At 41.1% G+C, this 21,060-nt stretch overlaps 1 protein-coding gene across 1 annotated transcript; it reads right to left on the bottom strand.

The window, feature by feature from the left end:
- Positions 1-6,224: 6,224 nt before the first annotated feature.
- Positions 6,225-12,297, bottom strand: actr5 (actin related protein 5). Its single transcript, XM_026155109.1, has 9 exons — positions 11,875-12,297; positions 11,438-11,676; positions 11,154-11,323; positions 10,683-10,900; positions 9,972-10,136; positions 9,457-9,561; positions 9,089-9,228; positions 8,728-8,860; positions 6,225-7,632 (listed from the first exon to the last, which is right to left on the bottom strand). Exons 1-9 carry the CDS (start codon positions 12,256-12,258, stop codon positions 7,312-7,314), a joined length of 1,875 nt encoding a protein of 624 aa, XP_026010894.1. The 5' UTR covers positions 12,259-12,297; the 3' UTR covers positions 6,225-7,311.
- Positions 12,298-21,060: the final 8,763 nt, after the last annotated feature.

Genomic DNA, 21,060 nt, shown 5'->3' with positions numbered 1-21,060 from the left:
GAGGAGGAGGTCGTTTTACATCTGATTACAGCCACTGCTGTTCCCCTGTTGGGTAATTACACTGTGCTGGACACTGGTTAATAGTTTGTATTTAAACGGAAAAGTTTCGCCCCAGTAAACCGTTATTTGATATCCAGAAAAGAGACATTTGATGCTATCAGGCCATTCAATTAAAAGAAGTAGGGTTGTCTCAGACCTCAGAGGCGTTTTCTCTACCATTTCCCTCACTGTGTTTAAAGACTTGTCGGTCATTTGGGAGCTGACTAAAGGAAATGGAAAACCATTTGAACGCTGTGTCCTTTTAAATGCCATTAGGGAATATGGACCCTTGTCAGATCCACAAAGAGAAGACCCAAGTCCTGAATGAGGCTCATTCTTGCGTGAGCGTGTTTTGATCCTGAATAATTAAGTTAACCAAATGTTCGTTTGATTGTTGCTAAAATACAATTTACACAATCTTAATGAAATGCGCTTTTGCGATGTGTCCATATTGCATGCTCTTTAGCAGCAGATTCTCTGGGCTTGACTTGGCAACCAAAGTCAAGGATGCTCAACCAGCATGTTTGCTTTATTTCAGCACAGTCAGAGAGCTAGATGCACACCAAGTGTGTGAAATGTGGCAACACAGTTTAAGCCATCTAAAAAAAAAAGGAAAATCTAAAAAGCAAACATAACCCAGTTTAGTCTGAACACCAGAAGTAACACGTACCCTTCACATTACGGCCGTTGCTGTGATTAAATAAAGGTAAAACCATCAATGAGCAGAGGTCAGGGCGACAACGCTTATCAGCTACACTGTTGCGTTTTAAAGGGTTATTGCACTGATTGATGATGATAGAAGTAGAGCCGCTAACGTACGTGCTCGCTCGCGTAAAATGCACGCTGCCTTTGGTCATCAAAAGAAAATGTCCCAGTCCCAGTCTGCCTAATGGACCCGTGTCTCTGATTCACTGCACTTCAATTTAATTAGAAGTGAAAACAAATACAACTCAATTTAATAAACGATGGCCTCACTTTCAACTCCACAGATGTGTTGTCCCAGATGTCTGTGCTAGATAATAAAGCAGCATAATAAAAGTCGACATGATGAGTGCTGTGGTTAAAACAGGTTTAAATAATTTTCTGTCTACACGTTTTAATTTTTTAAATACTATTTTAGCCTTTTTTTTCTTCTTACAAATGAAAATGGATCATTTGCACAGCTAGACCGACAAGGTTTTTCATAACAGCAGAGATTCATTATAATGACTTCATCGGCCTCAGACAAGGTGCCTGCAAAAGGTAATGAATCCCAGAGTGAGACAGGGCCATGGTCCCTCCTGTGTGTGTGTGTGTGTGTGTGTGTGTGTGTGTGTGTGTGTGTGTGTGTGTGTGTGTGTGTGTGTGTGTGTGTGTGTGTGTGTGTGTGTGTGTGTGTGTGTGTGTGTGGTAGTCAGACCTTTTGCAAATTGCAAATGAGTGCCTGGAACTACTCTCAAAGAGACTGTGCGTTCAGTGCCTGTGCTGCTGATGTTGTGGAAACATCAATCTTTTCACACTCTGTGGACTTGTCTTCCTTTCGGGGGCAAAAGTTAAGTGGTTAACAAACAAAAAACTGTAGAATATAAATTAATTATGAATAAATAATTTTTGAAAAAACTTCAATGGTTTTAGTGTCTAGCACAGTTCTCCAGCTAGTTGATTTGGACTGTATAAAACAAATGAACCTGTATAAATCTGCTCACATCAAGATTTGGAAGAGAGTTTATCAAATGTATTTTTTATTTATTTATTTTTTGGTGTTTTGAGTATCGCAATGCAAATCTCTTTTAGTTGAGTTATAATTAGGAGAAGCCAGACGGCTAATATCTGAAAAACTCTCCAACAACAGCTTTATAATAATGAAAGCGTCTAAATTAGGTTTGGGGTTTTAAATTGTAAATGCTAAAAGGGGTTTAAAAATGAGAAATATGACTGTGTTGGGTTTTTTAAATATATCCTCATTCTTTTATACACATCTCTCTTAAGGTCCCGGTACAGCATTTCAGTCATGTTGAGGTCTGGACTTTGACTGGATCATTGCAGCACCTTTATTGCTTCTTTAGCTTTAGCTGTTGGACAGATAGCCTCACATCTGACTGTAGAATACTTATATATTATATACAATATATATATTGTATACAGAGGTGCAATGACTGCAAGGTGCCCAAGATCCAGTGGCTGCAAAACAAGCCTAAATCATCACCCCTCCACCACCATGCTTGGCTGTTGATATGAGGTGTTTGTGCTGACATGTTATTTGGTTTTTGACAAAAATGGTGCTGTTTATTATTAAGACATTGTTCCAGTTGTTGATTTGGAGAGTAGAGACTTTCTCCTGACAACCCTTCCAAGCAAACCACACTTATTCAGTGTTTTTCTAATTATGCTGTCACAAACTTTAATATTTAAAATGCAAACTGAGCCCTGTAGAGTCAGAGATGTATCTCTTGGGTCTGTTTGATTGATTGATTGATTGATTGATTGATTGATTGATTGATTGATTGATTGATTGATTGATTGATTGGCTGGGTTGGGTTGGGTTGGTATTGGTTGGTTGGTTGGTTGGTTGGTTGGTTGGTTGGTTGGTTGGTTTTGGTTTGGGGTTGAACAGCCTGACCTTGGGGAGAATATGCTGAGCATTCTCACTGTAGAATGACAGACTTCCCACTGTTTGGAAATTGACTTAAAACCCTTTCCTGATTGATGAGCAACAATTGCTTTTTAAACATTGTTGTTGACTCCTTTCCTCTTTGGCATTGTGTTAAAATAAACATAATGGCTGCAGATGAGCAAACTTTCAAAACTGTTAAAAACTGCTTCAGTAGTGAGGCTCACACTATTTTTGTTTTCACACTTCATTTGTGACTCTGTGACATGTTGTGCTTGTCTGATGTAAAAGTGCTGAGTGTTGCTGACGTATAGCCGTAACTGTCATTTCTGTTTCTTAAAGATAAACAGCTATAGGGATCAGCTGGAACTAGTTTTCTGGCCGTCCACACCCCGAGGATGCAGGGTACAGCCCCGAGGGATAAAAGTGTGTCTCTGACCTCTTTTCTGATCCATGTGAGATTACGTGTTCGCACTGAGATAAAGCTTTTATGTCTGTGTTTAAATTTCCCTTCAAGGCTGCGCAGTCAGAGAGGCAAATGACAACGATAATCAGTATATACCCAGCGAGCGTTTTACAGCTGATGAGGAGACAGATTCCAAATACCTTTTTTAGTATAAAAGCATGGCCTACTTTTGCCTTCAAAGGCGACTCTGGAAAGTTTGTAGTTCAGTTCAAGTCACTTACAAAGGTGTGAAAAAAGTGACAGGTTTTCACTGAGCAAAAAACTGTTTTAAAACATCCACAAACTTCTCAAAGTGTTCCTGCAGCACAGCCAACTTTCCTCTGTGAAAAATATATAGTATTTTCAAACAAAAAAAGCCTTTAAGATTTTTAAGTAGATAAAAATTCTACTTTTGCATCACACAGTTCCTTGAATAACATATTCACGGGCAACAGAGAAGTGGCTTAAACAGCTGGAATCTTCTTTAAAGGTTACTTATTTGTGCTTTTGAAGTCGGTTACTATATGGCTCCTTTGTCAATAGTATGAATATGAGCTTGCAATAGCCTCTGTTCTTGTGCATAAATACTCCAAATGATTTTTAGTACACTATCCTTACAGTAATTTTATCTACTCACAGACTGTCCATGTTCTCTGTCAGTGCAGGAAATACCAGCTGTGTCAGGGTCAGTCAGCTCCAAATGTTGATGTTATTGTATAGCATCTACATAAAGCTTCTCTGGTTGGACGGCAGCCAACATGTCCGTTGAAGATGAATCATTGAAGTCCCGTTCTGGGAGTCAGGAAACTCGAGACAGTGGTACATGATAGAATTTTTAATGGAGTAATGGATTTAAATTCATGATGTCAATGTGTTTTTACTTTGATTGACCACATTAAATGTTTATTTAGCAAAAATATGAGTCATACCCACAGATTATAAGCGCAGACAGGTCACTTTCTTATAGTGCAATCGTCTGCAGGGAAACCTTGAGTCTTTGCATTCATATTTTTGACACACACCATCTAAACTTGCAGATCAAGTAGACGGGGATCCACTAGGGAATCCTGTTACACTGCAGGAAGTGCTCAAGAAAGGATCAAGGAACACAGCAAAAATCAGGTTGTAGACTTTGACTCCAAACTGCCCAGGTGACATCTAATCAAGCATCTGTGGGAAGCCTCTGAACTATCAGCCAGAAAACCAGGGTTAGATCATCATGTTGGAACAATCATATCACTTCTTTTTTTACCCTTTTAGGCTCATTTAAATCACCTTTTGCAATGTTAACTGAATTTTAAAAGGTTTCTGCAGAAAACCAAAGTGAATTTTAATTGTAAACCGTAACTGTGGGTGCTTATAGGAGCTTGCATTAATGGAGGGGAAGTCTTATTCAAGACAGCCACTGGAGCAGCATGTCAGAGTCAGACTGACAGCAGCTGGCACGGTGAGCTCCGGGAGGGGGATGAGATACTGAAGTGACATTTGCAGGCAAAAAAAAAAAGCCCTATTTAAATGTAGTTGGACTTTAAAATGATAAAGAAGTACATGAACATGTAATGATTATGTGAAACTTCTATTTACAATAATCCATCAGATCCCATATTTTTAGATTCATTTAATGATTTCAGTCATTACGTGTCTCTAAATCAGCAGGTTTAAAGCTGGAGTCACCTTCATGTTTGCATGTGTGTTTACAGTTTAAAAAAAAAACGCCATGACTGACAAGAGAGAAGGCAGGAGGAGAGATGGAGGAGCAAGAAAGCATCCCAGACTCACTGTAACCCGGTTTACATCATCCGTAACTATGCCAACAAGACACTCTGCTGACAGGCTATTACATATATCGCAACCATGAAGACCTCTTTGAACTTTGAACTGGCAGGGAAGTGGATAATTTCACTGAGGATCTGTCTGCAATACAACAAGTTTTACACAGAAGCAATAACATAACTGATATTGGCCATCCATTAAGAAAAATAATACCTTTTGGGCATCTGTCACAGCTCCAACTCCAGGTCATTATTTTTTCCTCCCCTTTACAACAGGACTGTGACATGTGCTCTGAGCTGCCTGGCGTTCCTGCTGACCTACAACACTGGAGCTCACAAATAAATCCTCCTAATTGGACACTGGCCAACTTGGTGGCACAAACAGGGTGCAAGACAGAGCAGGCTTGTTTAAGAATACACAAGATCTGCATGGTGTACCTACAGTATCAGCAGCAGTGCTTGACTTGTGCATCACAGCTGTGTGTAGGGTGTACAATAACTGCATCACAGCAGCGAGAAGAATAAGGCCACTGGAGATCCTGACCTCAGAAAACGGTTAGGATTAAAGAGTTTTTTGCATTTTTTAGAATCTCAACTTAGTCAGACATTATTCACCTGCTGTGAATGCTGTGCACTGAATGGTAAGGAGAAGGTAGAGAACATCTGCTGGGTTTTTTCCCCTCAAAATCATTAGGAAAGCCTGGCTGGACTGCAGCGTAGCCATAGAAATAAATCCTGGTTACTAATTTTCACACATAAAAGATTGCCTTGTTTTTGCCCTTTAATCCCTCTAGTTACATTTGAGCCAATTAACCTGCAGTCACTGGCCTGTGTTGGCTCCGATTAGCCAAGTGCAGCCCTGCTGTGGAAACCGGGGGCTATTTTATGAGTGGGGTCGCCACACAGTTGTTTTGGGAAAAGCAGAACGTTCTGAACCTTGAGCACAGTTTAACGCCACATGATGCTATTAGACTTCAGAGGACTGAGAAACAATGCAATGCACACACCCTCCAAGGCAACTCACGGTGTGTCAGACAAGATTCAAAATTTTCAGATGAGTGTGGAGGTATAGATGTATACTCTGTCAACAGCAGACCAGATTCACCTGCTGTCCAACGACTCCATGAGAATAAAGTCCAATCAGTTTTAGCATTAAAGAAAGAATGCTAAAACTGTGGTAAGAATATGTCTCCTTCAGTCTGGCTGATAAGTCGACTTACATAAACTATTAGTACAAAACACTAAATACTGCTTGTAACTGAATAATAGTGAAGCCAGAGTAAGATTTTGTGTTCATTTGTGCCATCTAGTGGTAGAACGATATACTGCAGCACACAATTTTATTTATTTATTTATTTTTGCATTTAAAGAGCCCATCTACTTTTACCCAAAAATATTTTATTACATTGTTCTGGTGGCATTTAGAACAGAATAACTTTATTCTCCACATTAGCAGAAAATTGTGTGTGAGTCATCAAGTCATAAATCAATTCATAAAAAAAATACTGGCAGCACTCAGCCCACAGTCACACAAATGCATACATAAAACTTCAGTACAAATACATCACAGAGTCTTATAACTCAGTATGCTAATTGCTTTTGGCACAAATGATCCCTTATGCACCTTTTGCCTACCTAAAGGCGCCCTGTGAAGTCTTCCTGAGGGCATTAGTTCAAAATAAGAATGTTATGTGGTCTCATGCTCTCTAATCACTTTAACACCCACAACAGTAATTACATGTTCCAGGGTCAAATTACTGGTCAGATTTTCTGTAATCTGTGACTTAGAGCTCAAAAAGGATTCCTCTGATAAAAACCTACAGGACAAAGAATTAAAGCTGGCATGAAAGAAAGTTTCTTTTCCCTAACTTTAGTGAAAACAAAGGCTAGCTGCATGTATAAATAGCACTAGAGGTGTTTGAGGGAATGTGTGTGAGCATTCAGCAAACTGAACATTTAACTAGAAAACAGGAAAAGAAAGGAGAGAAGAAGAAGGGACAGAAGACACGAAATATCAGATTTCTTTGACAATCAAAAGACAGACAACGGTCTCCAAGAGGGGAAATGTTTTTGTTTTGTTTTTTAAAAACACAGACATACAAAATAAAATTATATTTACACAATAATACAAAAAAATACTCTTGGCCTTTAACAACATTCATTTGATCCCTGTTCAATATGAACTCTTGTGATTTCACCAAGAACAGCAGTGTACAATACTCCTGATTCAGTTACAGTTATGCATTTCCCGTCTCTCTCAAGCTCATTTTAGGGGTTTTTTCCCAGCGCCTGGAATTCAAAGACCAAAGCGTTCAGCAGGAGTGACAGCAGCTTTCTGGCGGTTGTTGAAAAAGCACGATCCGAGTCGAGCTGAACGAAAGAGGACAAAGTGAAACCCTTCACTTCATCCTGAAATCATTCCTGAACTTCGGACACGTCGAGGGGGGATATCAGAGAGCTTTGCTTCACGTGGTAACCATGGTAACATCAGCAACAGCACTAGTAGAGGAGGGGGGGGTCGGATCTGTCGTAACCATGGTGATGGCAGCAGGACCTTCTGTAGATGCTTGCATTGTAACGGGTGGCTCAGCAGGGCGAGCGGGTTTAGCGATCTTCATGGGAACGAAAGCGTTGGAGGCGCAGTGCTCGCTCAGATACTCGCCTCCTTTCTCCTCGTAGTCCTGTCTGCTGATCCATCCCTCCGACACTGCTCCAGGAGGGTGCTCCAACGCCCAGCCTCGTGCTCCATGCCAGGCATCCAAGGCCGGACAAGACGCCATGGTCACCTATGAAGAAGTTTTAGGTTAGCTTCAGATGATATCAACACTAATCAAAACATCTGAAAGGACCGGAAAGTTTAGCTGGAGTCATTTATCCCATAACGGTTCCCATAACTCACTTCTTTATTTTGAAACAAGCTCTGTTGCTTCATATCTAACTATATGCACTATTTACATGGCTGGCTACTCACTGGACACTTTATTAGGTACACCTTGCTAGTACTGGGTTGGATTCGTTTTCCCCTTTAGAGCTGCCTTAATTCTTCAGCCAAGTGCTGGAAACATTCCTCAGGACAGTTTGGTCCATAATGACATGATTTGTCGGCTGTGGGGGCGTTCACTGGATATGTTTTATTTTTCAGACCATTCTCTGTAAACTCTAGTGATGGCTGGGTGGGACAATCTTCAAAATCACTTAAACTTTTTTTCTCCATTCTAATTCTAGGTTTGAACTTCAGTGCCTGCATGCACCGAGTAGCTGCCATGTGATTGGCTGATTAGATATTTGCACTAACAAGCAGTTGAACAGGTGTACCTAACAAAGTGTATGGTGAGTGTACATTAGATCATTTATATTTATGTCACATCCCATGTTGAACTTTAGAAAAATATTTGAGCTGATGACTTTAAAGCAGGAGTGTTGAACTCCAGGCCTCGAGGGCCGGTCTCCTGCAGGTTTTAGATATCACCCTGGGTCAACACACCTGAATCAAGTGATTAGTTCATTACCAGGCCTCTGGAGAACTTCAAGACATATTGAGGAGGTAATTTAGCCATTTAAATCAGCTGTGTTGGATCAAGGACACATCTAAAGCCTGCAGGACACCGGCCCTCGAGGCCTGGAGTTCGACACCTGTGCTTTAAAGAGACGATACAACCTTTTTGTGGCGTTTTGCGTTCCGTTACTATGTTCAAGATTTTTTCCAGAGAAAACACAAAAGCTTAAAGTCCAGGGTTTTAGGTCCACCTGAAAGCTCTTGTTTTCTGTTTTTTGTGGTTACTGTTTGAACTATATTAGATTTTTTTGTCCTTATCAAAAAAAGATTTCAGATTTTTTGACAAAGTAAACATAACAGCGTTTTAGGAGAGCACAGGCTGTACCTTGAATTGTGACTGGAAGGGTCTCATGGCCAGCAGTTCTCGCTCTACCCTCTCTTTCATCCCAGGATACTGCATGTTCCCTCCGGTCAGAAATACATTGCTCACTAGCGCCTCCTGCTGCTCTGGAGTGTACCTATTTGTGATTAAAGCATCAAAGTTCACATCATTAACAAAAAAATAAATAACAAAAAAATAAATACCATCAGTAAAAAACTAATAAAAAAATAATAATAAAAGAATGTTTATATAACATAGCATTTTCTGGCTCCTTGTAATAACTTCATCAGGATGAGGTTATGTGTTTATACAACTTCTCTGCATATTCGTGCTTTTGTGTACAACCGTTACATCCCATCATTACCTGGCCAAAACATATTGCAGAGTCTCCATCAGTCCCATCTGCTCCTCTCCAGTCAGCGAAGGCTGGAACAAAATCTCTGGACACCGCAGACGCTCCGTCCCCACAAAGAGCTGGTGGTACTCCGCCATGTTAAACACGGGCTGGAGGAGGAGGAGCGGGGAAAAAAAAGTTCTCCTTCATTAACGTGAAGTTATGACAGTACTGACACCACCACATGTTTCAAATGTTGCAATAGCAAAGTTATGCTCAAAAACTACTGGAAGTTTTTCTACACATTTTGCCACACATGACCGCAGCAGGTATTTCCCTGCACAGCATTAATGAGGCTCTACATGTCTCTGAGACATTCAGGTATCCTGTGCCATTACCTGAACCACATTAGCAGGTTTTTCTGGCAGCGAGTCCTCGGGGAAGTCAGAATCCATCAGTGCCACTCCATCTGTCTCGTCCATCGGCTGTTCCAGCTCTGACACCTGACAGAGAGCCACAGAACAGCCTCAGGCTTTGTGTCAGGAGCACTACATCCACCGCAGCAATCAAGCATAGATGCTGTAGAGCCTCGCAGCACAGTCGTGATAATGACATTTACACCTAATTAATTATTGGATCATTTCAATTTCACTTGTGCTCTGTAGTCATTTTCACTGTAATTTGACAACTTGAGCTCTTATTATTTAGATAACCATCTCATTATAGATACAGTGCTAACACTGTCATATGCTCAGCATTCTTCTATTAACTGTTTTCTACCAAAAAGCAGTTGCAGATTTGTTTATCCAAATACTGATTCAGACACAGAGCCTGGAAATGTGGGCACAGCACATGCAAAAACAAGTCAGTACAACCGAATTCTATTTTTTAAACTTGATGGCAGAACACCTACCTCCGCCTTTCCCTCTGCTCCATCACTGTGCAGCAGCTTCTGTCTACCCTGCTCTACAGCGAGCTGCAATTTGTTGATGTACGACTGCAGCTCCTCGGCTGAATCCATGTTAAGCTCCACCAGACTCTTGTGAAACTGATCCAGCAGGCCGTCCTCCAGCAGCTCCTGCACGCGCGCGCACACACACACACACACACACACAACTCTATGATCAGTAGGTGAAATACTGTTTTATGTGTTTATTACCGAGTGCCAATTTCCATCTTGTCTTCCGTCCTCAGCTGGAACAATCAATCAATCGTCTTTGACTCGCAGTGTAACTGCCAACATATAAATTATGCATTTCTTTTCTGTGACTCTCTTTCGCTCTTGCTTGGTCACCCATAGTGTTGCAAATGATTCCCGCAATCCCAGTGGAAGTGCATTAAATTAATTAAATTTTATCTGCCAATCAGGTGCTATGTTAGAAATCATGTTGTTTGTCAACACTGCACTACCGTTACAACTACTATAAGTATGCATGCATGTACCGGCCTAAAAACAAGATCCAAACCTCCTGATGACAGTTCCATTGAAATATAGAAAGGTAGGCGTTTAAAAAAATGGAAAAAGATGAGAGAAACAAACAGGCTAACTGATAAGACAGGAATCCGCCATCAGAGAGACAACTCTTGTGCTTGTGAACTTTAAAAGGTCCAATAAGGTCCTTGCCTGTACTGCTAAGAGTCTGTCCAGCCTCTCTTGGTCCTGCTGCAGCTTCTCCTCTCGGCGGCGAGCATTAATCTCTTGAAGTCGTCGAAGTTGCTGAGCTCGTCTCTCTTGCCGCTCCTCTACACTCACACAGCCGCCCGGCACCTTACTCGAAAACGGAAGCTGCATACGGTGAACTTCCCGCTCATAAAACTCTGGGCTGCGCCACTTTTCCAGCTCTGCGGAAAACACAGCATAGAGGAAATGCAAAGTCAAGGGGAGAAGAGAGCACATGCATGCACCTCTGTGCTGACTCCTCACTCCTTTTATTCACAGTCATCTGTTTCTCTAGTAGTTCTGAGGAGGAACTCACTGTGTGCAATCTACCGATGTTACTAAAATATTCTTCAGCTATCATAAATCTAAAGCATTTAATTGCTGTCCCATAAAAAAAACAAATGCGTAGTTACATGTCCATGGATATATTTGTACCTTCATGATAATCCACAGCAGTGTAGCTGTGCTCATGCAGCAGCTCCTCCATGCGGCTGAGTGTGATGGCAGCAAGGTGACCTGGGTATTTCAGCTGCAGGAGGCGCTGCAGGTAGGACGCTGCCTGACTCCCAGCCACATTCACACGCTTACAATTCACAGCATCCAACCTCGAACAAAAACCAGATAAGAACTAAAACTACGGTGTGTGATAAAAATCAGGAAAACAGAGCAAACGGTAAAAGCTGTATATAAATCATTCGTTTGTGCATGTTGATCCTCACCTGCCATTAATAACCGGCAGGATGTGTGAGCAGTGGTAACCTGAGGACAGAATGATTCCCGTGTGTGGTGACTGGAGCTTCCTTTGATTGTTATTGTGGTAGAAACTGTACAAGGAATCCACACCATAGGAGACGTATGGGACGCTGTAGCACTCAAAAAGCAGCTCTGACATCATCTGGCGGCAGTGCAGTGGGTTGCAGGGCGCCTCTGTCAGCACAATGGGGTGATCCACACTACCCTGCAAAAATAATAATAATAATAATAATAAAGTGGTGTTGATGTATTGTCTGGGTGTCCAGGTGACTTACATGACTATAAACAGCTAGCAGAAAATATCCCGGGAGTTAAGTTGTTCAATTAATCCTGAACTCCAGATACAAAACCTTCAAACCGACCAACGTTTCACTTACAAATGACTGATTTAACTTCCGCTCACCTCTGACGTGATGCCCAGGTGTGTAAACACATAGTCGAAGATGAGCTCTTGGATTTCAAAGTTGACCACCACGTTTCGGTCAAACTGGCTCTTCAGCAGCCACCGCAGCGGCTCCAAATTGGGGATGTCGTTACCGATCTGGGTCTCACTGCGGGCAGCGCCTCTGCTTCGCGCCGCCACAGACTTGAACAGGAGCCGCGGAGGGTCGAGCTCGGCCCCCGGAGCCGCCCAGCCGGCCCGGGTCTGGAAGGAGCCGTTATCTATCACTATAGGAGAGGGTGTATGGGTCAGATACTGTACGGGGAGCTCAAGAATTGGATCAGGGGAGGCTTTCCAGTCCTGGAACGAGAAAATCTGACACACCGATCCTTCTTTGGAAGCCATTTTGAAAATGTGTAACTGCAAAATACAGCCGACTGGAGGCTCGGTGTCGCAGATTTACAGTTCCTGACAGATTTTTAAATCACTTTTATCATATAACCTTGATGTGTGTGATTTTAGCAATACGAACTGGAAACAAACATTGATTAAAACACACACACACACGCACACTATACATGACAAATCCGAATGGAGAAAAGCATAAGCATAAGACTAATATTCCAGCTAAGTGATTCCCTAAATATGAGACGACCCCCCTGGTGGGCTAGCAAGGTACTGCAGGTGGGCCCCATTTATGTACAGTTACATTCCATCTATCCATTGTATTTATATACAAAGTTAATTAAATCTGAGAATAGGCCGTGGTTAGTTTGCGATATTACTCTTTACTCTTATTTACTGCTCTTGTTTTGAAGTTCGTGTCCCAGTGGCAGGTGGGTCACACTTTAGCCTTAAAACTGTGTATATGACTGGGTAGTATGAGCAATTTATAGCCAAAACCCTATATTAGTTATATATTTTGAATAAAATGTTCAAGTAAATTCATCACGTTTTCTTGTATTTCTTTTTAGAGTGAAGATTTAAGATTGGGTGAGCCCCAGCACTCTTAACTTTGAAAATGGCTGGTCTAGCTAATTTAAACAAAATACAATTAAAACATTTAAATTATTTTTAATTCCTGATCACCAATTTATTTTTGAAATGCAGTTATTTTATCTACAAAAAAGACCCCGTATAGAGTTTCAGAGAGCTGTATGGTAAACACCAAGACCCATCACATCTGTGTAGGTTCTCAGTTCCAGGTCACAGTAATCTAAGGAGCTTGGAAAGAAACTGGACTTCTTTGAGTTTCTTGGAGAATTTTCACCTCTCATCCAAACAGCTTCTTCAGCTCTAAGAACAAATAATGGAGATTCCCAGGTATTTAAGCCCTAGTGGGAGTTGTCCCTTAAGATGGTCATTGACCCACTATTGACCATGTGCCTCATGACATGAGCCAAGGTGTGAAAAGGGGTGTGGATCATTATCAGCAGAGGTTTCGGGTGAGACCTTGCCTCACCCTATCATGTGACTTCCTTCCTTCCTTTTTGAAATCCTTTAAAGTGACCTCGCAAGAACTGCTGATGAACTTCTTGGTAGTATTTAGAGTGATCTATGCTCTACATCTGCTACTTCAGTTATTAGCAAAGGACTGAATAACACTGTATTCATTTAGAGTACAGAAGTCTGGAGCTGGTCAACTGTTCCCTAACTTAGAAACTCAAGAGTCTGGATAACTGTATCAGAGCACAGTGTCTAGTTTTGTTTTGGGCTGTTGTTTTATATCATTTTTTGATGCAATAACTGGACTACAAGAAATTTCTGATAGTCATTGTTTGGAATATAAACGTTAACAACAACAGAACCAGGACAGTGGTATATGTACAATTTAGAATTTTACAGTTTTAACAGTTTACAGTTTGATTAATCAAATCTGCAACTGAGATATTCAAAAGTACATATCATGTCTTTCGCATTTTATATTCTTTTTGAGAGAATTATTTTAATATTTCTTGAATATAACAGTGCAGTGCGTTTTTGGTGAAGGCCAAGAAAATGCTGTTGAACTGAACGAATCTACTTAAGCTTTTAAATTTAGCAGTACCGAATGCAACTGAGGCAATCTTTTGCATTATTTTTTAAGTTCTGCTAACGTTTTCGGGTTTAGACTGCACAATTTTGCTCTCTGTGTTGCATTTTTAACTTTATGTCTACTGTGTCCTCCAATCCCTCTTGGGTCCACACACTCTACAGGTCTTCTCTATTGTTACTATTAGATCTATTAGCCATTTCTTGTATGTCATCCCGCGTTTGCTCTCTCCCCACCCTCCTGTCTCCTGTCAGCACTGTCCTGTCCAATAAAGCCAAAAGGGATCATGTTCTGAAACGTTTCATCATCTTCCAAAACGTCCTGTCTTCTAATGTAACCGATGCTCCCTGAACGGAGAGTCTTTTTGACCTCATCATTGATAATAATACGCATATGTAAAGCTGTATTTGTTATGTCCCATCCCTAATTTCCAGCTGGGAATGAGAAATGGGCAAGAGCGTAGATTTGGCATGGACGGAAGGGATATGTCCTCACCAATAATTTGATCTCTTCGAGTAAAGAAAAACAAGCCAGACAGAAAGAAAAAAACGATCTGTCAACGTCTCATTCACCCAGCGGTGCAGAAAGAGTTAAATTACGTCCTCCACTGGAGTCCTACCGCATGTGACAAATATGGCCAATGTGATTGGCTGTGCCTTTCAGGGAGCTCTGTTTAGTTTTAGCAGCGCCAAGCCTGCGCTGCGAGAACCTGGAGGAAGAGAGGAGGATGGCAGCAAAAAGGAAGAACCTGGGTATAAGAAAGTTATTTTCAAAGAAACCTGTAAGTCACTTAAAGTCAAGTTCACTCATAAAATGTGTCCGTCATAATAACGTTACAGGCTATGCTAGGGTTTGGCCCACATCAGTCTAAAATTGTATGTAACCATGAATAACGTGTTTTGGAAACTAACTGCACAACATGCAGCACTATTAGTTCTCTCAGTCTCATTTCTAATTTTGATTGAAACTGTCTGGGAAAACGGCAGCCTCGAGCAAGCCAGGATATTAGTTTACAGAGGCTGTTAAAATTATATGTCTAATGTTAAAATGTTGGTGACACAATAATTTCCTCCTAGTGGTACTGACATATTCATATTTTTGAGACAAAATATCATGAGGTAGTCAAATATTCCACCTTGTAGTGCAGCTTGCACAAATTGTTTTAAAAATGCACTCACCGTACAAACATTACTGATGAGTCAAGATCTGCACAAATTGACAGAAACACTGAAGCAGCTACACATTTTACTCTTATTGTCATGTATGTCCTATTTGTCAGGTGAATCAATGTGTTATTTTATCAGGTGGCAGTATGTCCTAGTGCAGTCAGAGGGGAAGAGCCAGGGCCAAAGGTGAGGCACATCAAGCACATAATAATAATTTTAATCTGAGGATAAAACGCATGTACTGAGACTGAGAGCACTGAAGCTAAAGAAGCTTCAGTGCTCTCAGAAGACTAAAAGCATGGCTAAAGTTAACAATGACTCAAATGAGATTAAACAATGCTGCTGTATGCCATGTCCACCAGGAGAGACTGAACAGTATAGATGTAAAACAAGTATGCCAGCAGTTTATCTCAGTTAACGAGAGGAGCAGGCATGTGTTTGCCTCCTTCACATAGTGGACATTGAGTTGTTGTGTGGGGCACCAGTAGTCCATGTCTGTTGCTGTAACAGTAGTTCATGTTCAGAATAAAAAATCCCAGCTCACTGATTTGATCGGGGCAATAGTGTGGCTAAAATGTTGCGTAATTCTGCTGAGAGACCTGGTGGTTTTATGGACAAAAACCAGCAGGTCATTCAGTGTTCCCTTAGTGCTAATGTGTAAGAGATGTTGGTGCAGTATAACTGAAGTAATGTTGTTAAGTTCTTAAAGTCATATTCTTTTATTGTCATGACTCTATTTATTTATTTATTTTTACCTGATTTATATGGAATATGGCTGAAATAAACTAAAATCTAAATTACTTAGTCATTTGTTTAATAGTAATTCAACATTATATATTCACATATAAATGGTTATATAAATTATATAAATATAAATTAAATGGTTTAAAAGCATGTAGAGTAGCATATGTACGCAAGTATATTCTCCTTTTTTTATCAAGAAGGGGGGGGGGGGGGGGGGGAGAGAAACAGGACAGGGTTCGGTGGTTGAATCATCCGTTCCCAACAATGCCAAAACCAAATCTACGCCCTTGGAAATGGGTCCCGAAAAACAGAGGGTAAAATGTGTGGGAATGTGGTAGCAGACAATCGTAGATGTTTAAAATGTTCTAATGTTGGAAACTTGTGCTGGAACGCAGGGGCAGAAAGAGACGCACATTACCACGATTTGTATCCACATTTATAGAAAAAGTGACATAAATATACCTGCCTTTCACCACTAGAGGTCGTATGTCACCGTGTGAGGATAATTTATGTGCTCATATTTTCATTCATAGTTCATATTTGAGTTATTATAGCCAGATTCTCGGATTAGATCTGTTATTAAACATACAGATTTTTTTTGGTAAGTCTATATCTTCAATCTCGTAATACAAGAATATTAACTCCTCTCTAGAATAATATAATTGCCTTTCACAAGATTTTTCCCTCTAGTCTGAAGCTCTGGCTCTAACCACTGGAGCCATTTCAGTCTGTGTGCAAACTAAAATGCATGTTACAATTGTTGTTTTGTTTTATTTTTTACACACGCAGTATAAGCTGAAGCCATTCAATCTGTTATTTCACCAGTAAAATTCCTGGATTGTTTCCGTCTGCCATCCTGTTACTCTCAGCTGACCAGGCAAAGCCTCAGCTGGATATGTGGGGCACCTGCACATGAGAGCTACTGTACGTCCCAGTCGGCTTCCATTCAGATCAGCCATCCGCTGCATTATCTTAATGGAAATGGAACCCACTGTGGCAAAAAATGAGACACGAGATGCAAAAAAAGATGTTATGTCAAGTATTAAAATGGAAGAATCGTTTCTTTATCTTCATCTTTTCTTCTTGCAGTTTCTTATTCTTTGTTTTTATAACCATTATGCCCACCATGTGCAAATGTACACTTCATCTACTTCACATCCTGTGAAACTGAAACACAGCGAATGCACACAAAAGGCAAACACACTCAGTTAAACCATTAAAATACTGAAGACTGAAATACAAGACTGAAGGGCCAGTATTGTGCAAATCCAGCAAAGGAGCTCTGCTGATTATTATTATTATTATTATTATTATGATTATGATACACTTTTTATTTAGCTTTTCTCTCAAATAAACGGACACTTATACAGATAATCAGATAACATGTTTTTTGGGGGCAGCATTATTTCCTGGATAGCAGAGACACGTTGGGGAGGAAGATAAAGGTGTGTGTGTGTGTGTGTGTGTGTGTGTGTGTGTGTGTGTGTGTGTGTGTGTGTGTGAGAGAGAGAGAGAGAGGGGGGGGGGGGGGGTTACAGTATGATGGCGTGTCACTAAAGCACGAGCACAGTTCACTGCTCAGGCACAAAGCTCTAAGTGACTGCCGCCCCCTTCCTCCTGATGCTAATAAGCAGATCTGGGTCACATCACCCTCTCAGACACACACACACACACATGACTACATACCACTGGTAAGACACAAACACACACAACACACACAACCGCATCCATACTATCCACACACAGAGAAAAATTCATCCCCTTCCTACATTCTGTCCTTTCAAAAACACACACACACACACACACACACACACACACACACACACACACACACACACACACACACACACACACACACACACACACACACACACTGGCGTCCATTCCTCCTAGGAGGCGAGACGTGACTTTGTGCTGCTGTCTGTGCACAGCGCTTGCAGCTTTATGCTTGTTGTGCTTGTCATCCAGGCAGCAGTGATGAGGAGGGGGCAACTGATAGGCTACAAGCACTATGGGAGTGCCACGCGTGATGCCAGGCAGCCTCCATTTTGTGGAAGAATGAACAGACAGTCCCCACTGAAAGAGAGGGGGCGTGTTATAAAGGTCCTGTTTCATTAAAAATGTTTATGAATACATCGGTGATTTATCAGCGACGATAAGTCTCACTATGATGAGATGCAGTTAGTCAGTGGGTAGTGGGTAATGGGCAGGGCTTCACCTCCTTACAGCAGGACGTGACTACAGTTTCTCCTTCAGAATATTTTTGTTTTTTTTCCCCCGCACACAGTTTTGGGAGGAAAAACATCCGTCAGTGTGGATTAAGTGTGTGACCGTGAGTCACAGCATTCTGAACTCATTTTAATTCCGTTGTCATGGCAACACAGAACTTTCTTTTGGCCCACATCAGCACGGAATTAGGAGACATCCCTCCTTTTATCGCTTTTCTTTTTGTAATTGAGGAGGCAGCTTTAACCATCCTTGGTCGTTTGTTTAGGTTTGTGTCATTTATGGCAGGAGCACAATTAAGAAGCCTGCAGCAGTGCCAAAGCCAATAAGTGCATTTTTCCTCATTTGTTTTTTCTTTTTTTTCTTTTTTCTCTTTTCTTTTCTTTTTTAAATTCGAGTGTTACTCGCTGAAAACCGTCATTTTACAGACCTGTTTAACTGATCATTTGATCACACACACACATTTTCAGTGATTTCCAATGAACCCCTAGTTGGATGGTTTATAATCCATACTACAGAATGTAGTATATACATTTTAAATTACTACAGTATTTAAAAATGTTCGTTTGCACTGGTTTGGACAGAGTCATGTGTCTTCGCGTATTTTGAGATCAAATCAAATGTAATGTAACTAGATTTCTGATTGAAAACTCGGTTTAAGGTTGGGATAAGATTCGGCTGAGGATAAGGTTTGGGAAAGAATTACTGCGATTAGAGCAAATCAGATAATACTGTCAGTAACTGCTGCGTTTGTGGTAGTGTTAAGAAACGAACAAAGCAGGAAGAGAGACCAGTTTATGTAACGACTCTGACTCTGAACACTTCTGATATAGCAGAGGCACGCTGCAACCTCTGTGACTCTCCTCTGCGCCCTGTCACGTCTGCGCATTCAAGCACACACGCTGAGACGCATACACAGTAAACTGCACTCCTTTGTCTCTCTGTCTCTCTCTCTCATCACATACCAAAACACACACACACACACACACACACACACACACACACACACACACACACACACACACACACAGGGTTTGTCACTACCGCTCTCTTCAGTGCCTGGCCCTGTAAGCCTAGCAGATCTTTTTGGGCCACAGAGTGATGAATGTGTTTGTGCACCTGTCACTATCCATGCATCAGATATGTGTGTATGAGAGAGAGAGACTGTGAAAAAAGGTATTTCTAAAATTTTAATTTGTTATTGGTTATTTCATCCGCTGGGTATTTAAGAAAAATAATACACGTTTGGGCCTTCCAGCCATACAGGTGTTCTCACTAGCCTGGCTAATCCAACTTCTCATCCGGTTGAGCAAAGCTGTAGAAGGACGTGCTCATTCACAAACCCCGCCCTGAAAAGCACCTGTCCATTCACAGCCACCAGAATTAGTCACGATAGGCCCATCCAACTTTGTATTTCCACACAGGCCAAAATATTCAATTCAATTCAATTTTATTTATATAGCGCCAAATCACAACATAAGTCGCCTCAAGGCGCTTCATAGATACACAAATAGTGTGGTCGAATAACTGCAGCAAACTCTGTTCTTTCAGACGAATCTGCCAGTGTGTCATTGTAGAATAAAAACCTTGATATAAGCATGAGTGAGTTGCTGGGGTTTAAGTGAGGTGTGTAACAAAATCAAGTAGTAATGAATGTAATTTTTAGTGGAGCCATGTGCAGAAATTACAGTCATAGAAGGGAACAAGATCCGACTTTTGGGGGGGACAAAAAAAACCCAAAAACACAAACAGTGAAACTGTATTTTTCGCCTCCATTGCTGCAAATCATCATTGTGAGCAATGAAATCCACAATGTTACAAAATAAAATAAAATGCACTGCCTCACAGTGGTTTGATCCACTGCCTACATTCCCTCACTCCTCTACTTACCCGAGGTGGACTCGAAACAACATGTGAGACACTGGATTTACAATAAAATATATTTACAGTCACATATTAATAATATTCATGATTTTTTTGTGTTTATTTCTGATTTTTTTCCCCCTCAATTTTATGATTTCTATTTAACTAATCAGTGCATCGGTGTTGCTTGATATGGGTTTATGCAGCTGCATATAAAAATGTCTGTTTGTTTCTCAACAGTGCAGCTTTAATTTATACATTAATGAAGGGAAAGGTTCGATTTAAGCCTTCAGACAGAAAAAAAAAAAACCCGACCGGTGCTGAAACAAAAACTCTTTTCTCCGAAATCTCAAAGCACACGCGCGCACACCCTGTCCAATTACTGTGGCCATGGCAACTATCAGAGATTATTGCTCCCAGTCAGCACTGCACGGCTGTTAGACGGGGCTGTGAGCCTCTCCTATTTCAGGCCTACACACACACACACACACACACACACACACACACACACGGAGTCTGAATTAATCCTTCTCTTTGTAGCCTGGAAGCTAAACTGCTCGCCCCAGAAGCCAGTGCTAAAGTAGCTCAGTTTGAAAGAAAAAAAAAGTCAAACTGAAAATCGATTTATTTTCTTCAAGGGGAAGCGAAATATAAATCTATTCTGTTCGACAGGATTTAATCCGGGCTTTTATTTTATCACTTTTATTTCCCTTTTTAATCTGTTTCACTGTTACTGATATTATTTTCGAGTGGAAGCAGCGAGTTTTTATGTCGGATGGAGCTGAATGTACCAGAGCTGCGTGTTTGCAGTCGTGTGCGCGCCCGTGTGTGTGACATTTGCAGCGATCCTGTCCCGGCGTTAGCCCGGGGACTGCGCGTGTCATGGGGGAGGGAGAAGCGCCTCAAGGTCTCATCCCAGCTCCTCACCGTCCTACACACACACACACACTCAGACATGATGACACACACTCACTAACAAAAACTGTGTTGGCCTGAACACAAATAGCAGCTGGCAAAGCAGCTCAAGCCAAGCATGAAAATATGCGGAACTTTTACTGTCCTCTGGCTCGTTTCTAAATTTAGATCTCTCGCCCGTTTTTTTTTTTTTCTTGTAATGATGCTCGTTAAAACATTTGGGCCTGTGCAATCAATTTAATCACAGTTGTAAACAGGCGT

The sequence above is a fragment of the Astatotilapia calliptera genome, chromosome 20 (genome assembly GCF_900246225.1).
Source record: "Astatotilapia calliptera chromosome 20, fAstCal1.2, whole genome shotgun sequence".
Classification (NCBI taxonomy): Eukaryota; Metazoa; Chordata; class Actinopteri; order Cichliformes; family Cichlidae; genus Astatotilapia; species Astatotilapia calliptera.
Note: the sequence above shows the minus strand (reverse complement) of the source record. Positions and strands in the feature narration are given on the sequence as shown.

Bases quoted from the DNA above. Each gene is read 5' to 3' on its own strand.
- actr5 (XM_026155109.1), bottom strand. From the start codon at position 12,258: ATGGCTTCCAAAGAAGGATCGGTGTGTCAGATTTTCTCGTTCCAGGAC. The intron at 11,677-11,874 runs GTGAGCGGAAGT...TTATTTTTGCAG, and splicing joins ACCTGGGCATCACGTCAGAG to GGTAGTGTGGATCACCCCAT. The intron at 9,229-9,456 runs GTAATGGCACAG...CTCCTCCTCCAG, and splicing joins AACCTGCTAATGTGGTTCAG to CCCGTGTTTAACATGGCGGA.